The sequence below is a fragment of the Eublepharis macularius genome, chromosome 6 (assembly GCF_028583425.1).
Source record: "Eublepharis macularius isolate TG4126 chromosome 6, MPM_Emac_v1.0, whole genome shotgun sequence".
In the NCBI taxonomy this organism is placed as follows: Eukaryota; Metazoa; Chordata; class Lepidosauria; order Squamata; family Eublepharidae; genus Eublepharis; species Eublepharis macularius.
Genome location: NC_072795.1, coordinates 53,649,772 through 53,676,737, shown reverse-complemented (window position 1 = coordinate 53,676,737; position 26,966 = coordinate 53,649,772). Strand labels below are relative to the sequence as shown.

The window sequence follows — 26,966 nt, the reverse complement described above, 5'->3', positions numbered from 1 at the left end:
CAGGACAAGAGTTTTACATTTGGATAGGGTAGAGCAATGACACAAAATGTTTGCTGGAAACAGGAAAGTTAATCAAAATGGAGAATACACCAAATAAAAGTGGTCATTAGGTCTAGTCACAGTGTTCACAACACTCAATGACAGGTTCTTCAAGGGTAATGGGGTTAACTAAATTTTTGTGCATGGGCCTAAATAGCAGAACATTCTGTAGTTCATGTTTCAGTCTATGAAAGTAAGGTGGCTTTTGGTACCTAGTCTGTTAAACACTGATTGCAAAGTCTGAGCATTTTGAACAAAAGAAATTCTGGGGGAAATCACATTATGCATAACATCACTGAGCATTATCAGGTGACTAAATTGGTACTGTGAACTAGGTAATTTCTAATTGTGCAACGACTAAAAGAGAGGGGCCAATTCAAGTGTAACAGCTGTTCATGGGGACTACTGATAAACGTTACATGTTCCGGAGCTTCCTTTGATGGGGCTAACACAAGGCACTTGGCCATACACTTACAGTTGTTAATTGGACTACGTTACTCTGATGTACCTGCTGGCATACGGGCAAAGAACTTTGTGAAGCACCAACCAAAGAAATGTGATGTTGGTGTCTGTCAAATTTGAACCAGCCCTAATTCTCAATGCAAGGAAAATTAATGAAATCATAGAAAGCTGGAAAAGACCACAGAGTCCATCCCCTGGACCATCGTATCCTAAGAGCTAGTGAGGTGTAGTGGTTAGAGTGTTGCACTAGGATCCGGGAGAGCCAGCTTTGGACCCCCCACCCTACCACAGCAGTTTGCTGGGTGACTTTCAGCCAGTCAGATATTCTCAGCCTAACCTACCTCACAAATTTCTTGTGATGAAACAATGGAGGAGAATGACATAAGTCACTTTGGATTCTCCTTATGCAGAAAGGTAGGACATAAATGAAGTAAATAAAATTAAATATGAAGCTGCCTTTTACTGATCGAGATCATTGGCACATCCAGCTCAGTATAGTCTACCCTGACTGACAGCGTCAGGAGCTCAGGCAGAGAAAAGTCTTCCCTAGCACCTGCCTCCCGAGATTCCTTAGCTGTAGATGCCAGCAACAGAGCCGTCTGCATGGCAGTCTTGGGCTGTAAGTAACTACTGGCCCCTCCCACAGAGCGATGCAGACCACATGCAGAAGACAGGTGGTACACAATATTAAACATGCATGCAGAACAAACAGGTCTTGCTTTGAGATTTCTGATGTCAGAGATCTTGGGATCCTACCAACGCAGTTCCTTGGTCAGTCAGTACCTATGAAGTTATCATAATACTTTTGGCTGTGGCATACAGTTAGGCACTATATAGTGCAAGCTGGTGTGTACTTCAGTATTTATGCTGCTCCTCTGGCAAGTTGCTGTTGAAACTCAATAAAAACATAAATAAAAAAAGCATTTTGTTGCAAGTGGCATTCATATAGTTTTAAGTCTCCAGCCTCTTTTTATTTATACAAGGATTCAAAGAACAGAGTTCAACAGTGCAAGATAGTTACAAGTACCTTGGTAACCAAAAGAAATATATAAATGGCCAAGTATGCCAATAAGTGAAATAAATTTTAATTTTGAAGAGAGAACTGCATTTTTTTAAAGCCAAGGTGTATTCTGGATATATTTGAACTTTTACTCCCTAACAAGCCCACCAGAAAAGAACAGGTTGTTTGTCATTTGTAAAGGATAAATATCAGTGCTTGTAAAGCTTCTATTGACCCCACCTCTCTGCTGAAAAAGACATTATGGCACAAAAAATAATAGCTTGTATGTCCACAACTCTGGTTTATGGTTGACAGTTTTTCAAGGGGTCTCAGAAAGTTTCTTTGCCCCTACAGTGAAGTGCTTTTAAACGTTAAAAGAGAGCACAGCCATCTTGGTAACAAAAGACATTTTTTAAAAAACCCACAAACATTCAAGCACTTATCAAGAGACTTGTGCTCAAACTAGGTATGATCATGGCACTTCTCTCTATAAATCACATAAAGAGAGTGGGGGATGTGTGGTTGAGTGTCTCAAATATTAGAGCAAATGGAGTGCATAGCTGCAATGTGCTTAACTCTCCCCATGAGGTATGTCCTCACGATGCCTCCACTCCAATATCACTTTTTCTTAGCTGGATGCTTGCACCAGAAGAGATGCTGGCTGGAAATAAAGTATTTAGGAGAAGAGGCCATGGCAAAGTAACCCATAGTGAACAGGGGAGGGCTCCAGAATCCCTTGTTTCCATCTTTCCTTGCCTCTAAAAATTGTACCCCCTACTCTTTGCTTTAGAAGTGATTAGGGAAGACCAGGGCTTTTTTTCTGGGAAAAGAGGTGGTGGAACTCAGTGGGTTGCCCTCGGAGAAAATGGTCTCATGGCTGGTGGCCCCGCCCCCTGATCTTCAGGCAGAGGGGAGTATAGATTGCCCTCTGCGCCACTGAGCAATCTCAACTCCCCTCTATCTGGAGATCAGGGGGCGGGGCCACCAGCCATGTGACCATTTTCAAGAGGTTCCGAAACTTCGTTCCACCACATTCCCGCTGAAAAAAAGCCCTGGGGAAGACTCATGATCAAGTCTAGGTTAAACCACAGGGCCCTAAACTGTGAGTTTACAGCTCTCCAGCAGGTTGGCAAAGGTTTCTACTGGGGAGGGGGGAGGAGAAATGTCCACATGCAGTTTCCTTTCCCTCTTGCGTTGTGCAGGAAAAATTATCTGTTACGTCTATTATCAGCATTTTTACCAACAGAAGGCTACATAATATACAACACTGTTTGAATGTGGCAGTCCACTTGCTCTGAGATTTGAAAGCTTATGTTCAAAGGAGGCAGGATATTTAATTTCCATGCCTCATTTGTATTCAGAATTATTTCAAGAATGGTGTAATTGAAAACAAAAATAAACAAAGCAGATTGACAAGATCAATAAGGAAAGTGGATGGGGTATTGTTCTACTCACAAGGCATTGAAAATAATGTGTGCAAAAGCAGGTGTGTTTTGAAACAAAGAAATCATGCTGGCACCAGACTTTGCTTGAGTTTTGAAAATACAACATCAATATGACTGGCAGCCTCCAATACTGATTGGGGCGATTAGGAAACTATTTCTCCCAATGTTATATAAAAACAAATAACAAGAATGATAACTCAATGGAATTAATTTTCTTGCAGTCACCGCCTCTAATGTTGTGATGCTAGAGATACTTGCTCCATTTGTATTATGACTGATGCCAACTTCAGTAGTTTTGCCTTTTAAAAATCTCTTTTTCGGACACTCAGTTGTCTTTGATGCAAGATACAGAACAGAAATGTTTCAGCATTATGCAAAGTCTATATATTTTAAAAGAAAAAAATGTCTCCACAGTGCCCTTGCTCTACAAAAGGAAAATTTTGATATGAAACAATGAATTAACAGCAAAACTTATACCAAGAGTTCCCTATTGTTCAATAGAATTGCCTTGATATGATTGATTGTTTTGAAAAAGAAATATATATATATACTTATGGTTATAGGTCAAATAAACCTAAGGCCCCAAACAGGGAGCTGTGGAAGCATAGATGTCCAACAGAGAAATATCTACATGTATATGACTGTGTAAATCTGTGGTCAGACACTCTTGTGGTCAGTCCCCCTCCACACTACATCTTCAGCCATCTAATAACAACATCCCTGGCAAATATGTAACAACAATTAGAAAGAGAAATAACAGAAGTGATGAGGTGGTGGTACTAAATAATGGTTAGAGAGCATAGGATTAACGATACACCAATTGGGAAGTTTTTGCTTGATTTGCAATCGTAAACAGAGTTACATCATTCTAAAGCTGCTGACTTTAACACAGCTGTTGGAATTTGGGGCAGGATAAAAGACCAGCAATTTTTTGAGAATCTGATGTTGCATTCAAGTGAATTTATAGGGATATTTGATAGCAGATGCATTCTGATGTCTCGATAAACCACAGCTTAGCAACAATGGTTTAATTAATTTTGGCTTAATGTGATGTCTGAATGTAGGCTGCCCAAGATGTGGTTTCTAAACCATGGTTTGCCCATGGAATGTTAACTGTGGCTTGTACTAATTTTGGTTTGTGGTGTTATCTGAATGCAGAAATCCCAGTCTGTTCAATAGTACCAGTCCTCTTATCCTCCTACAAACAGAGAAGAAAGCTCAGAGCAGCAGCAAACCTTGCTGATCCAGCACTACTCCCCTCTACTCTCTTGCTCTCCCTCTGCTAGGGATGACTCAGCAAACAGGAATGTGCTTCAAAGGCTTCAGCCTCTTCTGAGGGGGGACGTAAAAGGCAATGAAATAGCAAAAGACAATGGGGGAGAGCTGTAAACATCTACTTTGTTTGAAACAATAGTTTAGGAGAAACACTGAAGTGGTCTTTGAAAGGAGAAAGTGGACTATGATTAGCAAGAGAGAAAGGAGTATGGGAAGGCTGTAAAAGGTTTTGTTTCAGAATTTAAAAATCCCGGAATTCCAGGAAGCACCTACACAGAAAGGGGAAAAGGGAGGGAGGGGGATGATCCCTAGCTGAGAGTGAGGAGGAGGAGGAGGAAGCTTGGCTGCCATAAGATTCTCCTCCCAGTACTCCTCCCATTTATTGAAGTTGACCGATAGCAAGTGGCTGTATATGCAGTATGGATTTGCCAGCAGCCTGGCAATGCAAGGGACTTTGGGATATCATCTGAGGATTCCACTTAAGAGATCAGAAAAGAGGCAAGCAGCAAAGGTAACTGTGATTTAGAAACAAACTATAGTCTGTTATGTACGTCTGGTAGACTACCAAGGGTTTGTGTAACAACCTGCAATTTAGACAAACCACAGTTTATTGTATGAATGCAGCCAGCATTTTTACTGTTCCCTGGTCTAGTCAATGAGTTACCTTAAGGACTTATGAATGGAACAAGTAATAATACACAAAACCTCACAAAACAGTTTCTTTGCATTATCCCTTTGGTAAAAGTCAACTGTTATCACTGATAATAACAGAATGGTTTTCATCCTCCACCGGAAGCAGAGCTTTCCTTCCCATGCATATTTCTATCGTAATGTTGCATATTATGATTCTGTATTGCATTTTATCAATTTGACTGCTATTTTCCCAGGATCATGCAAAGCCTAATTCTCACTCCCAATCACTTCTATGTAGGTGAATTACTAATTGGCTTTGAACACCCATTTTTAGCACGTGTAAGTATTTGTGAATTAAGGGATTTTTGTTCCAAATTCTAGGATAATGAAACCCTTTGCTCATCAGGAGTACACTAACATACAGAATAGGTACTCCCACATCAAAGGAAATGAAGGATCATTTGCCACTTGCATAAGGGAAAATTATGAACTGACCCCCTATTACAGCACTTTGAAAATCTTTAAATTAAAAAGGTGTGTTGTTCTAAACCAACTTATGGCTACTGTTAAATAAGACTAGATACTTGCGGTATTTTATTGCAGTCAATAAAAATGGTGTTGCCTTGAGGGTAATTTGTTCTTTTTCCCCATTAAATCTTTCTGCCAAGGTCTGTTGTAGGCCTCTAGATGCCTCTCTGTGGCAAATTAATGACATTTTAAAAATGAGGTACAGAAAGAAGGGCCCAGCATTCAAAAAAGACCAAAAGGAAAAGATCCGTTCTAGCACTGCCAGGTTATCACAAACAATCAAGAATCTTTATCTCCCTCTTTTGCCAAGATGAATTAAATATAGTCCACATTTTTGGCAAAATTAAGACCTCAACCACTACAGTCTCTTTCATGGCCGCAGAAATGAGTTATCGCCGCAAGTACTGTGTTGCAACAGCTGCCAGAGAAATTAATAAAATAAAGAAGGAAGGCAAAAGTATGCTGCTATTTCCACTGACGCCTTGTCCTGACAGCTTAGGCATAGGATGCGTCTCTGGTTGCCGGGTGCTAGAGCTCTTGGACTGTTTTTTGCCACAGATGTCATCAAGGCAACTATCGCCACTGCCAGAGCCACTGATGTCGTCACCTGTGTATGAAAAAGTCCAAGTAAACAGGTGGTTTTGCTTGCGCATAACATGGTAGGTATAACAGGTATAACAACCCCTAGCAGAAAACTAGCAAAATGCTAATTCACAGGAATCAGTTAGCCTACTGAATGGATTAATGCAGAGTTCAGTCCACTGAAAAGTCATTGTATGGTTATTTCACCCTGCACCTTGCGACACATTTTCTCCATATTTATCAGGCCGCCTGTAAGTCAGAAAAGTGAGTTTGGTGATGGCAGAATCGAGATGGGCTAAGTACAACACAGGCTGACTCAAACTGCAGTCTCAACACACCAATCTGGATGTGTTCTTGTATTGGAGTTTGCAGAACTTTGAAGTCTCAAAAACACAGGCTCAATAAAGAACCACAGAGGAACGAGGAAGATGATTAACTTATATGTAATAAACACCATCCTTTAATTTTGTACTCACAGTCACTGATAACATTTAATACCCCACAAGCTCAGAGGCATATACTTGCATGAATCAGACCTGAACAATTACCGCTATTGGCACACTCAATGTTATAGTTACCTTGGAGATGCCACTGAAAACAACCTCTTCATTATTTATAACATTTAGGACTATTTACCATTACCACTGGCCTGACCTGGATAGCCCAGGTGAGCCTGATCTCATCAGATCTCAGAAGCTAAGCAGGGTCGGCCTTGGTTAGTAATTGGATGGGAGACCTCCAACGAAGACCAGGGTTGCAAAGGCAGGCAACGGCAAACCACCTCTGCTAGTCTCTTGCCATGAAAATCCCAGCAGGGGTTGCCATAAGTCAACTCTGATTTGAGGGCATTCTCCACCACCACCATTATCATAACATGGATTCTGCACATGCCAGCAACATCTGGCTCTTAAAGTCATGGTGGTGATTAGCAGAGTTTTAAACATTACGGGTGGGGCAGGGCTCACTTTCCACAAGGAGGCTATTTCAGGGTCAACACCAACACACATGCGTATGTCAACAACCAGGAGGTCAAATAGCACTAAATAATCTAGCCCTCTGCTAGCCCTACAACCCTCTATGATGCAATACTAGTGCAGGAAGCCCTGCATCAGCTATCATAGATGATCGGGCTGAATTATGTCATCATCTGAAGCCAGTCCCAAAGTGGAAGGAGGTAGATAATATTACTGGTAAATTCCTAGGGAGTGAGAAACTGGACAGACATTGGGTGTTCACCGTATCATGAGACAAAGCAAGTTCATGCTTCAAGATGGAGGGTTACAAATGTCAAGGATTTTGGCTCACTAAATAAGCTCTCTTGGCATTGTCTTGTTCTACAATAATAGCCTGAGCTTGAGAGACAGCAGACTGGCAATAGTTTTATAGCTTCCTTGCAGTTGCCTCTGGATGCAACTGCTGTATTTAAAGTAAACATAGGATAACAGAAGAAATCATTAGAATGAACTCCTCTGTTTCACAGTTTGCTGAACATGGACCTCAGTAGGCTGCTTATTTCCAATGGTCCAATATCACGTGCCACTTTTGTAGTACCAGACAGATGTTCCTTCCTTGCAGAACACTCACTTGTATCCTGAAAATCCACATCATTTCCTTTGTAGGCATTGCGCAGGCGATTTGTCATAATCTTTAACTGCATGATTTGCTGGCGAATAGTCATATCTGGTTTGGTAATGTCTACTTCAACCTCTGGGTTATTGATCTGATTGGCTAGTCCATCACCCATCACATCCGGAAGATATCTGTAGGAAGATATCAACTCAGGAAGTTAACTACAGAATATCAAAAATAATTGTTATTGGTTTAACATTCTGATTTTAAACAATATAGGAACCTTTGCAGCTCACTAACATTACTGGTGTCTTCAGTACAGTTCTGATCAAAACATTACAAAGTGGGTTTATTTGCATTTTCAGTCCCAGGCAAAATAAAGTTTTATTTATTTGTTTGTCTGTTTATTTAATAAAATTTATACTCCACCTTTCTGTCCTCATAAGGGCCACCAAAGAAACAAATTAAAATATAAACAATACAATTACGTTTACAAAACAAAACTAACAAAAACATCATTAAAACTATTAAGACCAGAGCTAAGAAATATACAAAAACATAAAAACAACAAAACATTGTGCTAATGTGGGCATTACATCAGTTATGGAACTCTTACATCATGGTTTAGGGATTGGGTCCCCTGGACCATCCTTCTTGCGCATGAATTCCACCCCTACCCTCATAATGGTTCTGGTTTTCAGTAAAAATTTAAGAGCACCCTTACCAAGACTTAGCAAGGATGAACTGTAATGTTGAACCATGGTAAAAAGGAGGGTGTATACATGTGTGGGTGGAAGAGAATTCACGTGTGGGGGAGGAGTGCCCAGTCCTGCAATCTTCCTTCTAAATTATGATTCAGTATAATGTCTGAACTGACCTTAAGAGGCTCAAAACTAGTTCCTGTTTTTTTTTTGTCCACAGACATGGGCATCTCTCTAGAATACACATTTTCTAAATAAATAAATGGGGCGGGGGATGAGAAATGAGGAGGTTTCCTTTCTAAGCAAGGGAAAAGATAGGCTTTGAGGGACTTTTTAGAGTTGGTTCTCCCTGACTGCCTTTTATGTCTCACCCACTTCCACAAAGGAATTTACCCTTATCAGCTCCAAAGCTTCATAAAACTGGGACATGAAAATACTAAAAACTGTGACTAAGTTACCTTCACATTGTGACCATCTTCTCCATACTTACCGGCCTCTGGTCATTCCATTCCAGCACTTGTCCTCATTCACAGAACCAGATATTTTATCATTGCAAAGTGTGACTGGGAGAGAAACCCAGAAGTCCCGTACATCTTTCAGTTTCCCTTTCACATCTGCAACCTGCCAGATGGAGGAGAATCAATGCCCAAGAAAGCATGTGGTTATCATTTACATTCTAAATGGCAGCTTTATAACACAATCCTAGAGCGGAACTACAAGTGACAAAAGGCACAGATTGGACACTTGTCAGCTTCCCTCAAGTTTTGATGGGAAATGTAGGCATCCTAGTCTTTCAGCTTGGCTCGCTGACTGCTGTCCAATGGACTTTTCAACTGTCACTTGTCCAACATTCCGCCAAGCTGCCTACATTTCCCATCAAAACCTTAGGGAAGCTGACAAGTGTCCAACCTGTGCCTTTTGTCACTTGCGGTTCCCGCTCCTAAGGGACCGGGGGGTGGGGCGCTCAGGAAAGTGACTAGGCTGTATGCTAACGTATCTCTGAGATACACCAGTGGAAGCCAGATTTGTGCTGGTGGAATGCCCTGGTGCTGCCTCACTTGTTCAGGCTTCTGGCAAAGCCGTGCTGTGGTCTTCCACCAAAGGGACACTGTAAGCCCCTGAACTGGCATGGGAATATGTAAGGATCATATGTAATTTTATTCAATATAAATATAGTAGCCATAAATCACAGTGATGCTTTGCCTTTGGGTTTGCACACTGTGATCTTGGTTGTTTTTTTCTGGTGTGGGAAGAGACAGACCCAGGAACATGGCCAGGGTTTGTTGGCTCCCGAAGCCATTCCACCTTACGAATACTGCCCAAACTGGAAGATACTTATGCCAGCAAAAAACTGAGTAGTCCACAGATGCCCCCCGTCACAGCTGTGATCCTGCCCCAAAGCCCCAGCAGAGCACAGGATGGTGACTTCGGCCATAACCAATCATCTGCCTCCCCAGCATCCAATCACACTCCTCCCTCCACACTACACACTCCTCAGCCAGGAAGCTCCTTCACACATCTCGGCTCAGGGATACCCATGCTTGGAGGGCTGTGGTTGGTCTTTCAGTTGCCACTGGCCTTCTGTTTTGTTCTGCTGCAAAACATAGTAGGGTCCAGTGGCACCCTGTAGGCTGACCCTCCACACAGCCTAGCCCCACCCCTCACACTCTGCTGGCTGCTGCATGCAGCATGCAAGGGGAATGGGCTTGGTGGGTGGTCTGAGGGTGTGGGTGGCTGCTCTGGGAAGGAGGTCTTTGGGTCCCACAGCACTGCTGGCATCTGATAAGCCAGGTAGCTAGTTGGTGCAGGGACAGGGAATCCATGGGAGATGCTGGTGCAGCATGGAGGGGGGATGTGGAGTGGCATTCTGTCCAAACCGATGGATGTCCAGGGCAGCCCATAGGCTGAGCCATCATGTCCCCCCTTTTGTGCAGGGACAAAGCATCAGCACTGAAGCTTTTGCCTGCCTCTGGCTTCTCCTCATGTGGAGATCAGACCAGGAGCCCTGGCCATGCTATCCCAGTGCCTTTCCCTCGAGCCACCCTACCTGTGCAGTGTTCTCTGCCTGGCCCCATGTGGCTGATGGTGATTTCAGGGATGCAGTGGGATATCTAATGCCTGCTGGCATGGCTCCTTTGACACTACCCCATTGGCCCAGTGGTTATGTTGCTGGTCTTGAGTGTGGGAGCTCTGGGTTTGCACCTGGCTTCTGCTATAAGATGATCTTGGCTTAAAAGAGACATGGCTATGTGAAAGACCCAATATGTCAATGCCAGACTGGAAGGAGCAATGGAGTGGCAACTCACATTCCACCTGACACTGCAGCTGTACTTCTAAACCATTGACAGCCTTACCAGCTGGAATTAAAGAGTTATTAAACAATTAGTTCTTAATGCAGCCATGAATGTCCTCAGTACAGCCAACATTTACTCTAAAGCAAGAGACAATATGGGTTGTTTCCATATTGACAGTATGACAAACTAAATGCCATACTTACCAATTTCTCCAAGCCTAGCACTGACTGTTTATCTTCACTAATGGATTTTACTCGCTTCCTCTTATCTTCAACATTGGAAGGTTTTGTGTTGAGTTTGGGGTTTCCACAGCCTTGAAAGACCTGAAAAAGGAAAAACACAACTAAACATTTCTGTAAGTGATTCATCTATAGTCATGAGTATGTGGTATTTCCCCCATTAATCATATTCTTCCTAAGTCCACACTGATTTCTACACACACAATTTTAATTCTCCGACAATCCAATTCCCAGTTAAAGGCACATAAGTTTTCTTAACAAAGTGGTCGAATATAGGCCAGTGTGCAAAAGGAATCCTCACAAAAATGGATGCACTTTCTACTAGGATTACAAATATGAAAATGGAAAAAAAATCTGCTTGTCTGTAATGCATAGTGCACCCCCATTTATATCAGCAACTTGCACAGCAACAGAGCAAGATTCAAGTCCAGTTGCAGAGCAATAGAGATATTTTCCTTCCTTGCTAGGCAAAGTGTTAATTTTACAAACTGCACAGTGAGACAAATGGATTTAGCTTCATCACAGCAGCGAGTCCATTTATAGTTTATTACTGTGGTTATTACAAAGCCATTCTTATAGGGATAAGAAAACATGCAAGAACAATGAAAAACAACTTCTGGGAGGTATAGATTTATTCAACCCTTTGTGTTTTCTCTTTGTGTGTCTCCCTGAGCTGATGGCTCTATTTCTGTGCTGTTTTAATACTGCATTTTGTGGCTACACTGCTGTGCTCTTTCTCTCTCTCTCCCTGCTGGCCTAGCAATGACACATCTACTTGTCAGTCAGTCCCCAATTCATTCTCCATCAGAATCTGTTAGTTACACTTCTTAAGAGTCATGGGAAAAGCACCTGGGATTCTGGAACACAAATTATTCTCTCATTCAGCCACTGTTAGAAGGCTGGTTACTTAGTTTCAAGAATGATGAGGGAGCTAATTCCCTCCATGCAGGTCTAATCAGTTGAATGAATCTACTGAAGTTGAGGGGGACAAGGGAGAGTCAAGTTGAACACTCAAGAGCAGCTGACTTCATTTCTGTGGGAGAATGGAGATGGGTTCCAGCAATTGCTTACAAATAAAGAGCCAAACTAAATGTTACCTTTTCAATGACGTCACCATGGAACAAATCCATGTTCCTTGCAGCCACATAGCAGCTGTGAGGAATGGCTTCTTTTAAAAAAGGGGCCCAAATGGGTTCAGAATGCCACTTGGGGGGAAGACGCCTGCCACCCTCCTAGTCAATTTTCCTGCAGGGAGGCAGGAGCTTTCTCCCCCACAGTGGCATTCTGAGCCTGTTTTCTTTCTTTCTTTCTTTCTTTCTTTCTTTCTTTCTTTCTTTCTTTCTTTCTTTCTTTCTTTCTTTCTTTCTTTCTTTCTTTCCTTCCTTCCTTCCTTCCTTCCTTCCTTCCTTCCTTTCCTTCCTTCCTTCCTTCTTTCATAAAAAAAGCCATTCCCTGCAGCTGCTGTGTGGCTGCGGGAAACACGAGTTGGCTCTGTGAGAAACACATTAAAAAGGTAATGTTTAGTTTGGTTCAAAGAAGGCTAGCCTAGCAAGGCGTCCTCATCACATAACATATCAAAATCATCTTTACCTTTCCAGTATTCAAGAGAGAGATAATCAGGGATGAATGCTTCACAATCCTTACCAGCAGGAAATATTCGACATTCACATTGTTGCTGTGCCTCAGTGGGATGACACAAAGAGGGTACTGGTCAAATGGACACAGAAATAAAATGTAAAAAATGAACCTTTACCTTGGCTGTTATAGATTCTCTGTTCTCCTGCATGTTAGAAATAGCTTCTGCAATCTTGGTGTGAATTGTACCAATGACTGTTTCTACATTAGATGGTCCATCAAAACGCTCAGCCACCAAAAGCAATGAATCTAGGAGAGTGAACAACAAACAGCCTGTTTGAGAATATGCTACGTAAATATTGTATTGAGACAGTAAATACAGCCAGGCTAGACAGATTTTCATTTTGATTTATTTATTTACTTCATATATACCTCACCTCCCAATGGACCCAAAGTAGATTGTATCATTCTCCTCTCTCTATTTTGCCCTCACAACAACCCCGCGAAGTAGGTTAGTTAGGCTGGGAGTATGTGACTGGCCCAAGATCACCCAACAAGCTTCCTTGGCACAGGGGGGATTCAAACCTGGGGTTTTCCAGATCCTAGTCTGACACTCTAACCACTACATGACACTGGCTCTCATATAGCAAGCAATAGATCCAGAGGAGTTAGCCGTTATAGCAAGCAAGATATATTTAAATGTCTTAATTTATTTTGGACATTTATATCTCATCTTTCCAATTCAGTAACTGCTCAAAGTTGCTCATAATTGACAACATACATTAATATAAAGCAATAAAATCCAAATTAAAAAGCAATTTACACTCCTCACAAGAAAGCCTATGGACTGGATATAGACTAGCATTGTCAAAGGTGCAAGGGCTTCTGCCCACAGAACATAATTTTCCTGCCCTTCCCCCCACCTGGCAGCCTGAAACACCCACTCTAGATGAGATGAGAAAATCATGCTCTGTGAGTGCAAATCCTTGTGCCTAAGAAATGCTAGTCTAGATCCAAGGATACATGTGTCTGTCTGTCTGTCTGTCTGTCTGTCTTCTGTTTCAGTGGATTATGTATGTTAAACATTAATTTATATGAGAAATAAATGCAGTCATATATCCACTCCCTCCAATGGAGGCTGTAATGATGAAGGCACCTTCATGGCTCTTAAATATTAAAAAAAAAGGGGGGCGGGGGGCTCAACCCAAAATAGTGATTGAAATGAGAGGGTCAAGCTAACTATACCAAAATATTACAAAATTACAAATATTTATTATAGAGTGTACATATGGGCAACATTTTTTTTAAAGAAGTCTGAATATCAGACTGCATAACCAATATATACCAGGTTATAATATTTCATATACAATGATGGATTATCCAGTGACCAATAATAAGTACATACAGATTTAGAATATCTCATACAATGGATGGACTATCCAATAACAAATAGACCATACGTGTTTCGGCCCCTAAAGGCCTTCCTCAGTGGTCAATGTAATAGAATATATAAAATATTAAAGCCATTTAGATACAGCATCCAAAATAGACCATGTGGAATTTAGCCTATAAGAAACACAGGTATTTGGATCACAGCAGAGTACATACTGCAGGGAAATGTTTTTTGTTCTAATTTATCCCTTTTCTACAATTGCCATGCAGACAATTTCTGTTTCGAATCACAGCTGTGTATATTGCCACACAAATGTTTCTGCAGAAGAACTCTCCTGACATACATGGACATGCCACCCTCAGATGTCCAAAGATCAGGAGACAAATGCTATGCCATCATGCTGCTGTGCTAACAATCACAAAATGGAATAAATTGATCAAATCTCTTTAGGATTTTTGTCAGTAGTGAACTTTTGCAAACTTTCCTCTGGAACAAAGAAGAGTAGAAGCTTGTTTTTAAGGAGCCACAAAGCAAAGAAATCTGAAAGCAGAAAGTAGTGCAAAAGCTTTACACCAGAGCCTGTTGCCATGGGTCTCGCAAGGTAATTATGGAAAATTAGCAAAACTAGACTCATCTTTCTTTTTTTTAGTAATCCCAGCAATCTTCCTGTTTATTTTTGTTGACTACTCTTTTGTTGATAACTCGTTGCTCTGCTCTTTTGTCTGAATGCAAAAACCTAGAATTCTTGGGAGAAAAAGGAAGCATTGCTTTTGATTTGGAACTAATTTAATTCAAGATTAAGTTCCAGTACTGGACTCGAACCTTGCTCTTCAACTACAGACCAATGTGGCTACCTACCTGAAACTAACTGAATTCAGAGTCTTCACTAGGACAGATGGCATTTAATTCAAACAAGGATATGCTTTGAATTTTCAAATGCTTGTCCAATGGACATCCCACCTTCTCTTACCAAGGCCACATATGTCAAAACTCTTAACTCATACTGGTACTTCCTTTCTAAATAGGTACAGTAGAGGGATCACTGAAGGCTATGCATTCTGCACAACGTAATGCTTAGTTGACCCAGACATCTCCCAAACCAGACAGATATTTTCCCCCAGGACCATTCCTATAGTAATCATAAAAGCACTCATTCCAAGAATATGGGTAGTTAGAATGCAAGTGTGCTTGAAGCAATAGGGCACACAGAAGGATGTAATAATTATGTTTTCTCTAGAAGCATTATGAAATTTTCCAAAGCTGCTAAAGAACACTGGAGGGTGAATTTTCTAAAGGTCTTGAGTACCACTTCAAAAACACACGTGGTGATTGTGCTTAGAGTTTAGTGCAGAGAGTTCTTCAGAACAATCACTGCTTGCTGTTATAGTACTATGTTTGTTCTCCAAACTCCTCTCCCTTGATCAAAAGGGGGATCAGGAACTATGTGCAGATGCACAAAAGAAATTAAATCCTTTTTGCAGGCTTTCTGCAGCTCTTACCTATCAGGTTCCTCCATTCTGGGTCCAGGTCTGCTTGGTTGGCCAGACAGCCCTTCAAGACGTTGCGGCAGTAGCTGTTGCATGACTTGACATTTGACATGCCCCGGCAGTGTGAACAGTACACCAGCTTCATAATGGCTCGAGTGCAATACTGGCTCAGAGGGACCTTTAAAAACATATATATTACGGCTTTAGCAATTAAAAAAGTGCAGTATAACATAAAAAGGACTATGAAAAGTAACCAACACACTAAACAGAATACTAAAGGGTGTATATTTGCAAAGATACATAGAAATACACAGAAATATACATGGAGCCCAACTGATTCTTAAAAGTAAGATCAAACTAAATGCACAACATTATAACCCTATGGCAAAATTCCACAGAGAAGATGAACTTTAGCTATAACTGATTGGAAAGGTTGGGGTCCAGCTTCAAAATATTGGGTGTAAATTTCAGACTTCAAGAGTTGAATCTCAACTGTAACAACACTGAAGTTGTACTTTAATCTGGCATTTTGTGCATTCTGTTGCTCTGGTTCAATTTATCAAAAATGATTAGTTAAGTACCTTGCATTTCATAAGTGAGCAAGCAGGACCTCTTACTCATTTAGTTTGAGAATAATTTGAGATCTTTGTAGCCTTAAGACGCGCTTTACCAGATAAAACAAGTAGAAGACCTGCAAAGACTTGTGGTGAGGGGGGCGGGCAGGGAGTCTCATTTGCTCCTCCCTCACTTCTTTCCCCTCCCCGAGAGGGAGAGGAGCCTGTCCTTCTTTTCCTGCTTCCTTCTGTCCTCCATCCATCAGCCTACCTACCTGTATATGCTCCATCTTCAGCTTTCATCTTCAGTCCCCCCATCTTCAGCTTTCCCTCCTTCCCTCCCCATGGTAGTCTCTCCCTGGGAAAACTCTGCAGTACTGCCCAATGAGTAGGATCTAGTTGTGTAGTGGGGAATCCACAAGGGCTTGCAGGGGGCACCTCACTTCCCCCTGTATCCCACTCCCCACACTATTTCCTCTTTCCCTCTAAAATTACTCCATGCTTACATTAAGTGAAAGGGATTGTACTCCTACTATCTTGTTTATGAGCACAAAACATAGCACAAGGTATTTTTTCTGATACAATTTCCAAAGCAAATACAGAACCATGTAACCCATCTGTTGTTTCATGTGTGTGTGTGTGTGTTATGTGCCGTCAAGTCGCTTCCGACCTATAGCAACCCTATGAAGGAAAGAACTCCAAAACATCCTATCATTAACAGACTTGATCAGATCTTTCAGACTGAAGGATGTGACTTCTTTTATTGAGTCAAGCCATCTCATTTTAGGTCTTCCTCTTTTCCTACTGCCTTCTATTTTTCCTAGCGTTATTGACTTTTCCTGAGAATCTTGTTTTCTCATGATATGACCAAAGAACAATAGCCTTAGTTTTGTCATTTTAGCTTCTAGGGAGGATTCAGGCTTGATTTGATCTAGTACCCACTTACTTGTCTTTTTGGCTGTCCATGGTATCCACAAAACTCTCCTCCAGCACCACATTTCAAATGAATCAATTTTCTTCCTGTCAGTTTTCTTCATTGTTCAACTTTCACCTCCATCTCTCACCTGTGTCTCACTCCATGTTCCACAGAGAATGCTCCGGTCAGCAGAAAAACAACTACTGAGTCCTGGCCCCAAGGAGATTTGCCTTGCCTCAACCTGGGCCAGGGCTTTTACGTCCCTGGTGCCCACCTGGTGGAACTCTCTGTTTTTGGAGACCTGAACCCAGTAGGACCCATTGTCATTCTGCATTCTGCTGGGCTTGTAAGACAGAGATGTTCCGCCAAGCTTATGGGGGTTGAGGCAGGCGATTTCTCCAACCGGCCTCCCATGAGTGGTGAGGAGGGATATGTTGCCCTCCCGATTTAGGTTGTCATCAGGTGGATGGTCACCCTGCCCCACAGCCCTGATACTTAGAAAAATGGGGATGCACTGAGTATGCTGTATGATGATGTTAATATAATTGTAACTGCTACCACTATTTTTATCTTTATGTTTACTGTCATGTTGTGCTCTGCTCTAAGCCCGCTTGCAGGGAGAGTGGACAAAAAGCCTAATAAATAAAAACAAACAAACAAAACAAACAAGCAAGCAAACAAAGAATGAGGAACACCAGAGTTTGGATTTTCTTGATCTTGGTCCCCAGAGAGACATCTTTATCTTTAAGGATCTTTTCTAGTTCTCATGGAACTCCTGATATTATCCTGCAGAACCCCAGGGTTCTATGGAACCCTGGTTGGGAAACACTTTCCGAATCTAATAAAATACGGGTGGAGCAGTAGTGGTTTTATCTTTTTTCTTAAATCACAGCAATCAGCTCTGCAGTGGGCAAGGTTGTGCTGGGTTCTGAATCAAGTCTTCTGCTCTTCTTTGTGAACAGGCAGTTTACCATTATGTGTGGACTGAAAACAGACGCACTGCATTGTAGAGGGGATACCATGCACAGCATTTAATTGTGTGCTTAGTTAACTGAGGATATATACATAGAAACCTGCTCCTGTCCCTAGCTGAATTGGAGAGTGTGAATCTGAAGCATGGGATTAAATTCCACCTAGAAGACTTCAGCACCCTTTAGTTATCACTGGGTGGCGCTTTAGTCCTGCCAAACAATACCAAGGCAATGAAAAGATGCTAGTTTTTAAGAACAAAAACCAATCAACCAAACAAAACAACACACCCCAAGTCCCATCCCTTTCATTATTAAACTAAAACAGCAAAGCCCATTAAAAGTGTTATTTAACATGCAAGATTTTCATTTAACTCCCAGGGCTTGACTAAACATTACTATAATGTCAAGGGAGGGTGACGAACTAGAATATTAATGCTTTAAAAGGCAGAAAGCATGGCACAGGCAGACTGTTCAGTTGACAAATATTGTTTCTAAAGCATTAGGAGAGGCTTTCTCTGTAGCTAGCTGGTTGCTGTACATTGACACTGAATCCTGGTTTGCCCTAATGAACGGTGGGGGCAACAGCAATGGGTAATTTTTTCCCCTTGTTCTTATTTAAAGGGGCCATTAAATGCACATGCCAAGCACAAGGTGAGCACTAGAACTTCCCTTGGTAGGAGTCCACTGAAGAGACAGGGCCCATTAAAAAGAACTTCATTTTATCAGTTCAACATCTATATTAAACTGCTGGGAGAGATCATCTGGGGATCTGAAAGGCAGTGCAACCAGGGCTTTTTTTTCAGCGGGAACGCAATGGAACGGAGTTCCGGCACCTCTCGTGCCCAGAGGCCCCACCCCCTGATCTCCAGACAGAGATCAGTTCCCCTGGAGGAAATGGTCATTTTGTAAGGGGACCCATGTGTTTCTCCCTCATTTCCCTCTTGAGAGTTCCACCACCTCTTTTCCCAGAAAAAAAGCCCTGAGTGCAACCAAATGCAAATGAAACCGAACTCTATTTCACCTTAACAGGTGAGTCAGGTGGATCTGTTGAAATCCTGAATGTGGAGAAGGTAAAGGGAATGAGGGCCAATAAACGGAAGCTCAGTCGAGGCAAGACTGAAGTTCTGTTGGTCAATGACAAAATTGCTCAAGGACTGAGGAGTCAGCCTGTCCTGGAGGTGACTGTGCTCTCCCTGAAGGAACAGCTTCATAGCTCAGGGTGCTGCTGGATCCTGGCCTATGGCTAGAGGTTCTAGTCTCCTCTGTGGCATACAATGCTTTTTCCAGCTTCAATTGTTCCTCAAAAAGTGTGATCTTGCCACAGTGATCGCTGTTCAGATGACAACAAGGTTAGATTACTGCAACACACTTTATGCAGGACTGTCTTTAAAAACTGTTCAGGAAGTTTAATTGGCCTGAAATATTGCATCCAGGCTACTGTTGGGGGGTTGGATACTGGGATTGTATCATCCCTGGTGCTGAAAAATCTGTTCTGGCTATTCACCTGTTTCCAGGCACAAGACTTACATTTAAAGCCCCTAAATGTTTCAGGCTAGGCCATCTCCTCTCCTCTTGTCCAGCCTGCCAGTGAAGATCCTCCTTCCAAGCCCTGCTCTCTGTGGCCCCCCTCTGAGGTGAGGCAAGTGGCAACCAGAGACAAGGCGTTGTCAGCGATGGCTCCTTGCCCTTGAGCCTCAGATTGTGTCGGGCTCTTGCCAAAAGACCAAAGTGACTTCACCTATGTAATAAGTCAGGCACTCTTCAGTTAGCCGACAGGAAACAGAATCTTAATTCAACAAGCTTAGAAGAACGTAACTCTGCTGAGAATAGCACTGTAATTCTGCCTCTACTTTGCCCAGGCTGCAGGAAGCCAGAAAAAAAATGACTTCAGACTGAGGGTGGGGGGAACAGTTGGGACACTGAAAAATGTATGACACACAATCCTGAAGAAGCTCTATATATGAATGGAGAATAGCACTTTGTGTATAATAAAACCGGTAGCAGGAAACCGCTTGCCTCATTTTAGTTTGTATGACAGAATTCTTGTGCTGTTCTTTTCTCTCGTGCCTGTCAAGTGCTTATTTATGGTTAGTTTTGAAGTGCTTGGTTTCTTAAAACTGCCATGTTAACATTCTGCATGTTGACATTTTCCAGTCACAGTTTCACTCCTGAGAGCGATTCCTACAGAAATATTTTTTAAAAAGACTATGTCTTTGTAGCACCTTAAAGACGTTACTTGTTTTATTTTCAGGGCATGAGCTTTCATAGATTACAGTCCACTTCAACAGATGCTTCCCCTCTCCAGATGTTTGATGAAGTGAGGCTGTAGTTCTGAAAAGAAAAGCTCCTGCTCTTAAAATAAAATAAGTTATGTGTATAGGCGCTATAAAGGCCAAGTTTTTCTGCTTTTAACAAACAATCTTAAACAAACATGGCTCTGAACCAAAATTTCCTATGGAAATAATGAGTGAGTGTGTTGTAAACTTAATGTTTTACCATTAACATCAGAAGGCTGATGAGTAAGTAATTCACCTTGTAACACATTCTGAACTGGTGAAATAGATTTGAAAATACTGCTTAACTTTTCATTCGAAGCTCTGACATGTCCAATTTCTGCGGCTAATTAAAAAATGATGAAAAGTTACATGGGTGGGGAAGGAGCAGACTCCCTCTAAAACTATAATGTGCAATGATCAGTAGATCAATAATCTGATTAAAGTCTTCCATTCCTGGGTGGCTGACCATCAGGGCAGAAGGGTTGTAGCCAAAGTGAGGGCCAACGTAATTGGTTCCGCTTTAAATAATCTGGTGCAGTGTCAAGATTGTACATGACAACAATTGATTTTGCCCAGCACTGTCAATCCTATTCTGGTGATGGCATCTGCTTGAAATACCTGGCTGCTCTCCTGTCAATGCCATTTTTATTAAGACAAGAATTTCATTAACATCAGTTCATTCAAGGTCAGATCTCCAGGACTGTGAAGTCTTTACTAATGTCGCTTGACAACTCAATGAAGAGAATTAACAATGCAATCTTTATGCACACACAGATCTCATAAAGTTTCATCTTTATGGAATCACTCAGCAATAGTTGCTGCAGGGATAAAACTTGGCATCTGGGCACCTCTCACTAAAATGTGTTTTTACATGCTTTCATTGAGCAGGTGCAGAGGATTGCTCTGCCAGACACCTACGATCTGTCTTTACCTTTTAATTGAAGAAAATTAAAGAGGCACTTTCCAAAGGTCATATTAGGGAGGGGGTTAGGGTTAAGGACTTGTCCAGACTGGCCTACATTTTTGGTAGAAATTCAGATAAGAAGTATGCATGTAACCCCTTTGGATTAAATAAATAATTCATAGTTGAACTTGAAACAGATCATGACAAATGCAATAATACACTGTGTTCAATGTACATGTTTCATTGTTTTTGTGCCAAAAGGTTCTAATTAAGAAGTCAACTTGAGGCTTGCTGCTCTCTTCAAATATGTGAAATATTGTTTTTCTCTCTCCTTGAGTAACTGGAGTATAGCTGGATGAACTTGGACACCAGATTTAGCATCTGCACAATTTTCTGCCATAAAAAGGAAATATGTTTTAGTCACTCCTCTTTCAAAGGTGAGACACAGATTCAGCACCACGACCTATCTGGATATACAGAACTGGCATAGATTAGGGGTGTGTGGTGATTCAATGGTGAATGGTGATTCAAACTCGGATTCTACTCTGAAAATCTAACCACTGCACTACACTGGATTTTGTGGAGGGCAGGGCTGCTGTTCAAAAGTTGCAAGCAGCCAGGTCCGAGTGAGTCATGCAAGTAATGTGGTATCAAGTCACCCAGTGGTTGCTTCTGGGTCTGGCCGTTGTGAGTCCTCCCTCAAAGGCAAAAACAGCCTTGAAAGACCTTGAACAGCTTTCTCCCTGCCTTTTACTGACAGAAACCAAGTCTGGAATACTGGCTAAACTGTTACAGTTGCCTAGCAACAGCCACTGAGGGCATCTGGTTAAAGCTACAATCACTTCTTTTATCATTTTCGGTGGTTTTTAACCCTCCAATATATATATTTTAGATTTCAGATTTTTCTGCAAACCTGGAGCATTTTTCAGGTGTGTAGGAAGATCTGTTCATGATTCTAATCTCCAGATTTAAATATCCACAGTTCAGAATTGCTTGGCTATTAGTGTATAAGATTCCTCTGAAAGAGCTCAGCTCCCAAAACCTGAAATAAAATTGACCAAGGCTTTTTTGGACACAGAAATGACCACATTCAGGATATACAGAACACTGCCGCAGAACACTGTTTGCAAGCAAATCTTTGAGATGATCAAAAGAGGGCCTTGATTAAACAAACAAACAAAAAGCCAGGCATTTTGAACAAAGTAAGTTCAAACATCAGTTGCAATTTTAGTAAAGTTCTCAGCATCCTTGCCGCGAAGTCCAGTCCGGGAAGTAATGAATTAATGGTTCATGAGGACAGGGGCCTGAAGAGTACCCCAAACAGGATGAGTAAGGATGATGTTTTAATACATCTGGAAGCTGATTTCAGAGACTAATGTAATGGAACAGACCCCCCTGTCCCAGGCCTTGTGTCATTCACTATAAGCACTGACCTTTCAAGAAGGCTGTCACCAACCAATATTGTGCAGCTAAGATATAAACAGATGCACTCATCATCGTTCTATGGCTCTTCTTATGACTATATTAACTTTATTTAAAAGCACACAAGTGAATACTCAAACATCTGCCTAACTCCTGGTTTTTCTCATGTTCCACAGTCAGCTGCAATCCAAAACATTTGCAGTGCAATCCTGGGGAGGGGGCGGCGGGCAAAGGGAGCCAACTAGGCATTATGCCAGCAATGTGCCCCAGCAGCACTGTCGCCTGGCTGGACACTGATCTCCTGCACCAGTAGGGAGAAGGGTAGACCCAGGGACGTATCACAAGTTAGTTGATTCCCTATGCTACCCCAGCCTGGAAATGCCCTCCCCCCAACCGGTGGAAAGTTATGCCATCAAAAAACCACAGCATAGCCTATAGGCACCCATACAACAGAAAAGGCCATGCACCCCCTCCCCCCTGGAGCAGCCCTGCCCACAATCCCCACTAGAGCACAGGATGCCAACTACAGCCACACCCAATAACCACCCCCCTTCCCAGTAGAGGCCAACCCTCTCCTCCAGCACTACATAAACTCCAACCAGGATGTTCTCTCAGTTCAGTAGGAAGAGTGTGCGGCCCAGGAATCTGTCTCAGAGGTCCCTGCCATGCACACTTAGATTGCACAGCATTGTCCTTCAGTGGTGGAAGAGGCATAAGGATGGCACTTAGAGCATTTAGCACCAGCACCCAAGGGGGAGAGTAAAGTCCATGCTGTGATGCTAATGAGTCTCACTTCAGTACTCTAACAAGTACCTCATCTCTGGGTGGTCATCCTGAAGGGGGCGACCATGGACTGACCGGTGAGCAGGGGTGGGAAGCCAGCTGTCTTGGCCCGGGAGTATAACTGCCTCTCCCTTTGCATGAGCCTGGGCACTGCCCTAAGAATGATAACTCACACAACTGAGACTAGCAAATGGTGCATACGGGGGAAACCTGAGCCAGGTTCATGCAGTACCATGCCCCTTATTGTGAAATGGGGCATATTCCCAGGGAAGTGTACCCAGGAGTGGTGCCCATAATGGGGGAACAGGGTTGCTGGCAGCTATGTATAAGGCTGTTAGCACACTCCTTGCCAAGGCACTCCTTGCCCTAGGCAGTTTGGGATGCCTGGCAGCTGCTACTCTGTGGGTCAGCTAGCCAAGCAACCATGGGATCCATGGCCGTGAAAGATCAGAGCCCTATGCAACAACAGCAGTAGTTGATGGAGCAGTTGCAGTTGTAGAGCCCTTCTTGATGGGACCACTAAATGTCTTTTGGATGGCTACAGCATGTGCCTCAGGAGGGTTCCTTGGCAAACAGAGCAAAGGGGTGGAAATGCAGACCCCCAAAGGGGCCCCAAGACATGTTACTGTTTAGAGCCAGTGCAGGTGATGCAACAGGGAGGCCTGGAAGCAAGACCGGTGCACTCCCCGCCACTCTATTCAGTCACTTGTTCATGGCCCGGGAAGTGTTATGACCAGCAGGTATGCCCCACTCAGATGCATACTATGCTGGGGATGGCTTGGCCTTACTCCCCGTGGTCCCAGGAGTAGCTCACAAAGGCACAGGTGCTATACTGGACAGAGGGAGCTGGCAACCCAGTTCATCCAACCTCTTCACAATTTTCTGTTCAATAAAGTCTGGAGTCTGGGGTGTTCCACACAACCCTGTTCCTATCTTTTTATGAGTAGATAAAATGAACTCCATGCCCCTTCCTGCCTGACATTCCCTTCCATCTATGGCTTCCCCTTAGGGCTGCCCCTTCACACTTCAGGGAGAGTGGGCTATGACTCAGGGATACCAATGCTGGGATCACTCTCACGCGTCTTTCTGGACTCAATGGACTTGCTTTGTTTAGCTGCAAAAGATAGCAGAGGTCCAGTGACACCCTGAAGGTTGGCCCCACATACTGGTTCCCATCCCCTTCTCACATATACACTGCTGGCTACGGTGTGCAGCTTGCAAGGGGAATGGGCTGGTGCGTGGATTGAGGCTGCTCTCGGTTAGAGGTCTCTGAGTCCCACACTCCCTTTCAGCACTGCTGGCTTTTGATAAGCTTGGCAGGGAAGGCACAGGGGGCCCATGGAGGATGCAAGGCAGCATAGAAGGTGCAGCACAGAGGGGAGCATAGAGGGTGCAGCATATTATTCAACAAGTCATCATCAGCTTTTTTTTTTCAGCCAATGGATCCTTCACAAAGAAATGGTGCACCTGGAGATAGCATGATAACAAAGCAGAGTGCATCCTAAGCATTTGTATTTTCAAGGGGCATTTGTATTCCTCATTCTCACCCTTCTCTTCACAGTGTGTATTGCCCAAGTCAGTTATGTCAAAATGAAAGGTGGGAGCGGGACAGGTTGCCATTCAGGGACAAAAAATAGCATTCTGATTTTTAAAAGTTTATTTCTTTCCTTTCTGTATGTCATTATTTAGCTCTCTAAAAAAGGAGACAGCATGAATTGGCCTATGAACTGGTTGTTCTGAGATTGAGAACAATCATTATTTGATTAGACGGTACCAAATAGGCACACAGCAGAATGAGGTAATGGAATCCTGAAGGGGAACTGGACTGTGTCCCTTCACACTGTGGGACACAGTGTTACCTGATATCAAAAAGCCCTTCAAACTGGCACATCGTAGAGAGAGAAAAGCAGACAGAAAAAAAGAGGCAGGGGCTACCTGAGTCTATTCTCTGCTGTACTAGTTTTCTACTAGTTTCCAGTGTAAAAATGCTTTGAGAGTAAAACATCAATATATTAGAGCTTCCTCCAAGGACCTCTGTACATAAAGCAGTATTTAAAATGACATTCTTTACCTGTAAACTAAAGTGGTACAGTTCATTCTACATCCTCAGAACTCTACCAACTCATTCTACTGACTGTATAGGAAAGGCCTGGGCTAAATGTGATGCTTGCAAGGCAAAAGGACATAACAGAGAGCCAAGCTACAAGTGACGCCTGACACAGGTTGGACACTTGTCAGCTTCCCTCAAGTTTTGATGGGAAATGTAGGTGTCCTGGTTTTACAGCTTGGCTCTCCATTACAGCTGCAAGACCAGGATGCCTACGTTTCCCATCAAAACTTGAGGGAAGCTGACAAGTGTCCAACCTGTGTCAGGTGTCACTTGTAGCTTAGCTCTGTGTGACTTCACATGGGCTGAACATCTTGTTTAAACTGGGCTGCTGTCCATTCAAACTACAGAAGCTTAGTTAGGACACCAGTGCAACACCTACATGGGCTATGGGTCTTTGGTACAACTAAACCCATCTAGCTGCTTTATACAGGAAGCAACTCAACTTAAATACAACTCTGGGCCAGTGCAAGGCTGCACAAGGAAAGTGTTTTTTCCTTGCCAGCACCATGTAAATTAGCTCCCAGTTACTATCATTGAGGAGCTAAGAGTTCTATGAACCATTGCCAAGGAGATGCAGGGAGTTTCTGTTTCATTAATCTAATCTAATTTATTTATTTAATGGCACAACAGATGCATATTTTCTAAGTCCAATTTGTATTAGATTTATTTTCCTCCTTTGCTGCTTAACATGTCGATTATTTCTACTATGAAGGTTATCTCATCAAAGTAAGCAGACAGAAGATGGACAAAAGGGTCTTTGAATTGGGTCTTTGAAATACACAAGCAGAGATCATTCTATGACCACCTTCATAACTAACTCTAAGAGTCATTTTTACCTTGTATGTGTATTTGACTTGTAAATATGTCTAATGGGCATGTAATGTGGAAATACCCATTTCTAAGGGCTACCGAATTAGAACAAATCTGTACATACATATTATTCTGCTCCTAAGATAAGAGGAAGTCTTATTCAATGCCTGCCACTCTCTTTACCACAGAGGCACACAGAATCCAGACGGATTTGTGCAAGCTTGGATTAGAACTTGTGCTTCTGTTGCACTATGTTGTAAGATCTGAAAACATTCCTTTGTGCTCAAATTAGACACAATGGGAGCAGATGCCTTTGTTTGGGCCTACCCTAATCAAAGCTGTGGACTGTTTTTTAGAAACAAATAGCAAGTAAGGTCGGGAGGGGCTAAACGCTTCCCTCACATTCAATTCTGAGCTTGTTCTCCATAGATGCTGTTCTCATCATCCAAGCTCTGGGAGTGAACTCACCTGAAAAAAGGGGATCAGGAGGAGTCGCTACAGCAGAGGATGGAAGAATGGTTCAACTTCCATTGTCCACACATTCTAATTGCTCTAAAAAAATGAATCCTTCTCCACCTTCCACTTCATCTATGACTGGGGCAGGACTGAGTTGAAAACAAAAAACAGGTCTCCTGACATTGTGCGTCATTTAACCCTTGGTGCTATGTCACAGTAGTAATAACCTAAAAAGTAACTTTTGTTATCCAACCATTTAACATATTAATGTTAAACGTTTATAGAAGTAGCAAAGATTACAGCACTTTTCATAGCAGCAGCCAGATACCAAGAAGGTCTTAACATACATACATATCCATAATCATTCAAATCCTTCATTATTTTTTTGCCGAATTGTCCTTCTATCACTAGAAAGGCAACTTTCTGTGAAACCCAAGCAGAATTACTACAGTCTAAGCCCACTGATTTCAATGGGCTTAGACTGGAGTAACTCTGCTTAGGATTTCACTGTTAGTCTCAAAAACCAGCACCAATAGTTAGAC

General features: G+C 42.4%; 1 protein-coding gene across 1 annotated transcript in view; it reads right to left on the bottom strand.

Annotated features, from left to right (window-relative positions):
* Nucleotides 1-1,447: 1,447 nt before the first annotated feature.
* Nucleotides 1,448-26,966, bottom strand: part of GPC1 (glypican 1) — a 264,011-nt gene continuing 238,492 nt past the window's right edge. The window contains exons 4-9 of the mRNA XM_054983388.1: nucleotides 15,235-15,400; nucleotides 12,521-12,651; nucleotides 10,732-10,851; nucleotides 8,725-8,855; nucleotides 7,549-7,724; nucleotides 1,448-5,989 (exon numbers count right to left, since the gene is read on the bottom strand). Coding sequence (XP_054839363.1) covers nucleotides 5,772-5,989; nucleotides 7,549-7,724; nucleotides 8,725-8,855; nucleotides 10,732-10,851; nucleotides 12,521-12,651; nucleotides 15,235-15,400 — 942 coding nt within the window. The 3' untranslated portion in view covers nucleotides 1,448-5,771. The remainder of the gene's footprint in view (nucleotides 5,990-7,548; nucleotides 7,725-8,724; nucleotides 8,856-10,731; nucleotides 10,852-12,520; nucleotides 12,652-15,234; nucleotides 15,401-26,966) is intronic.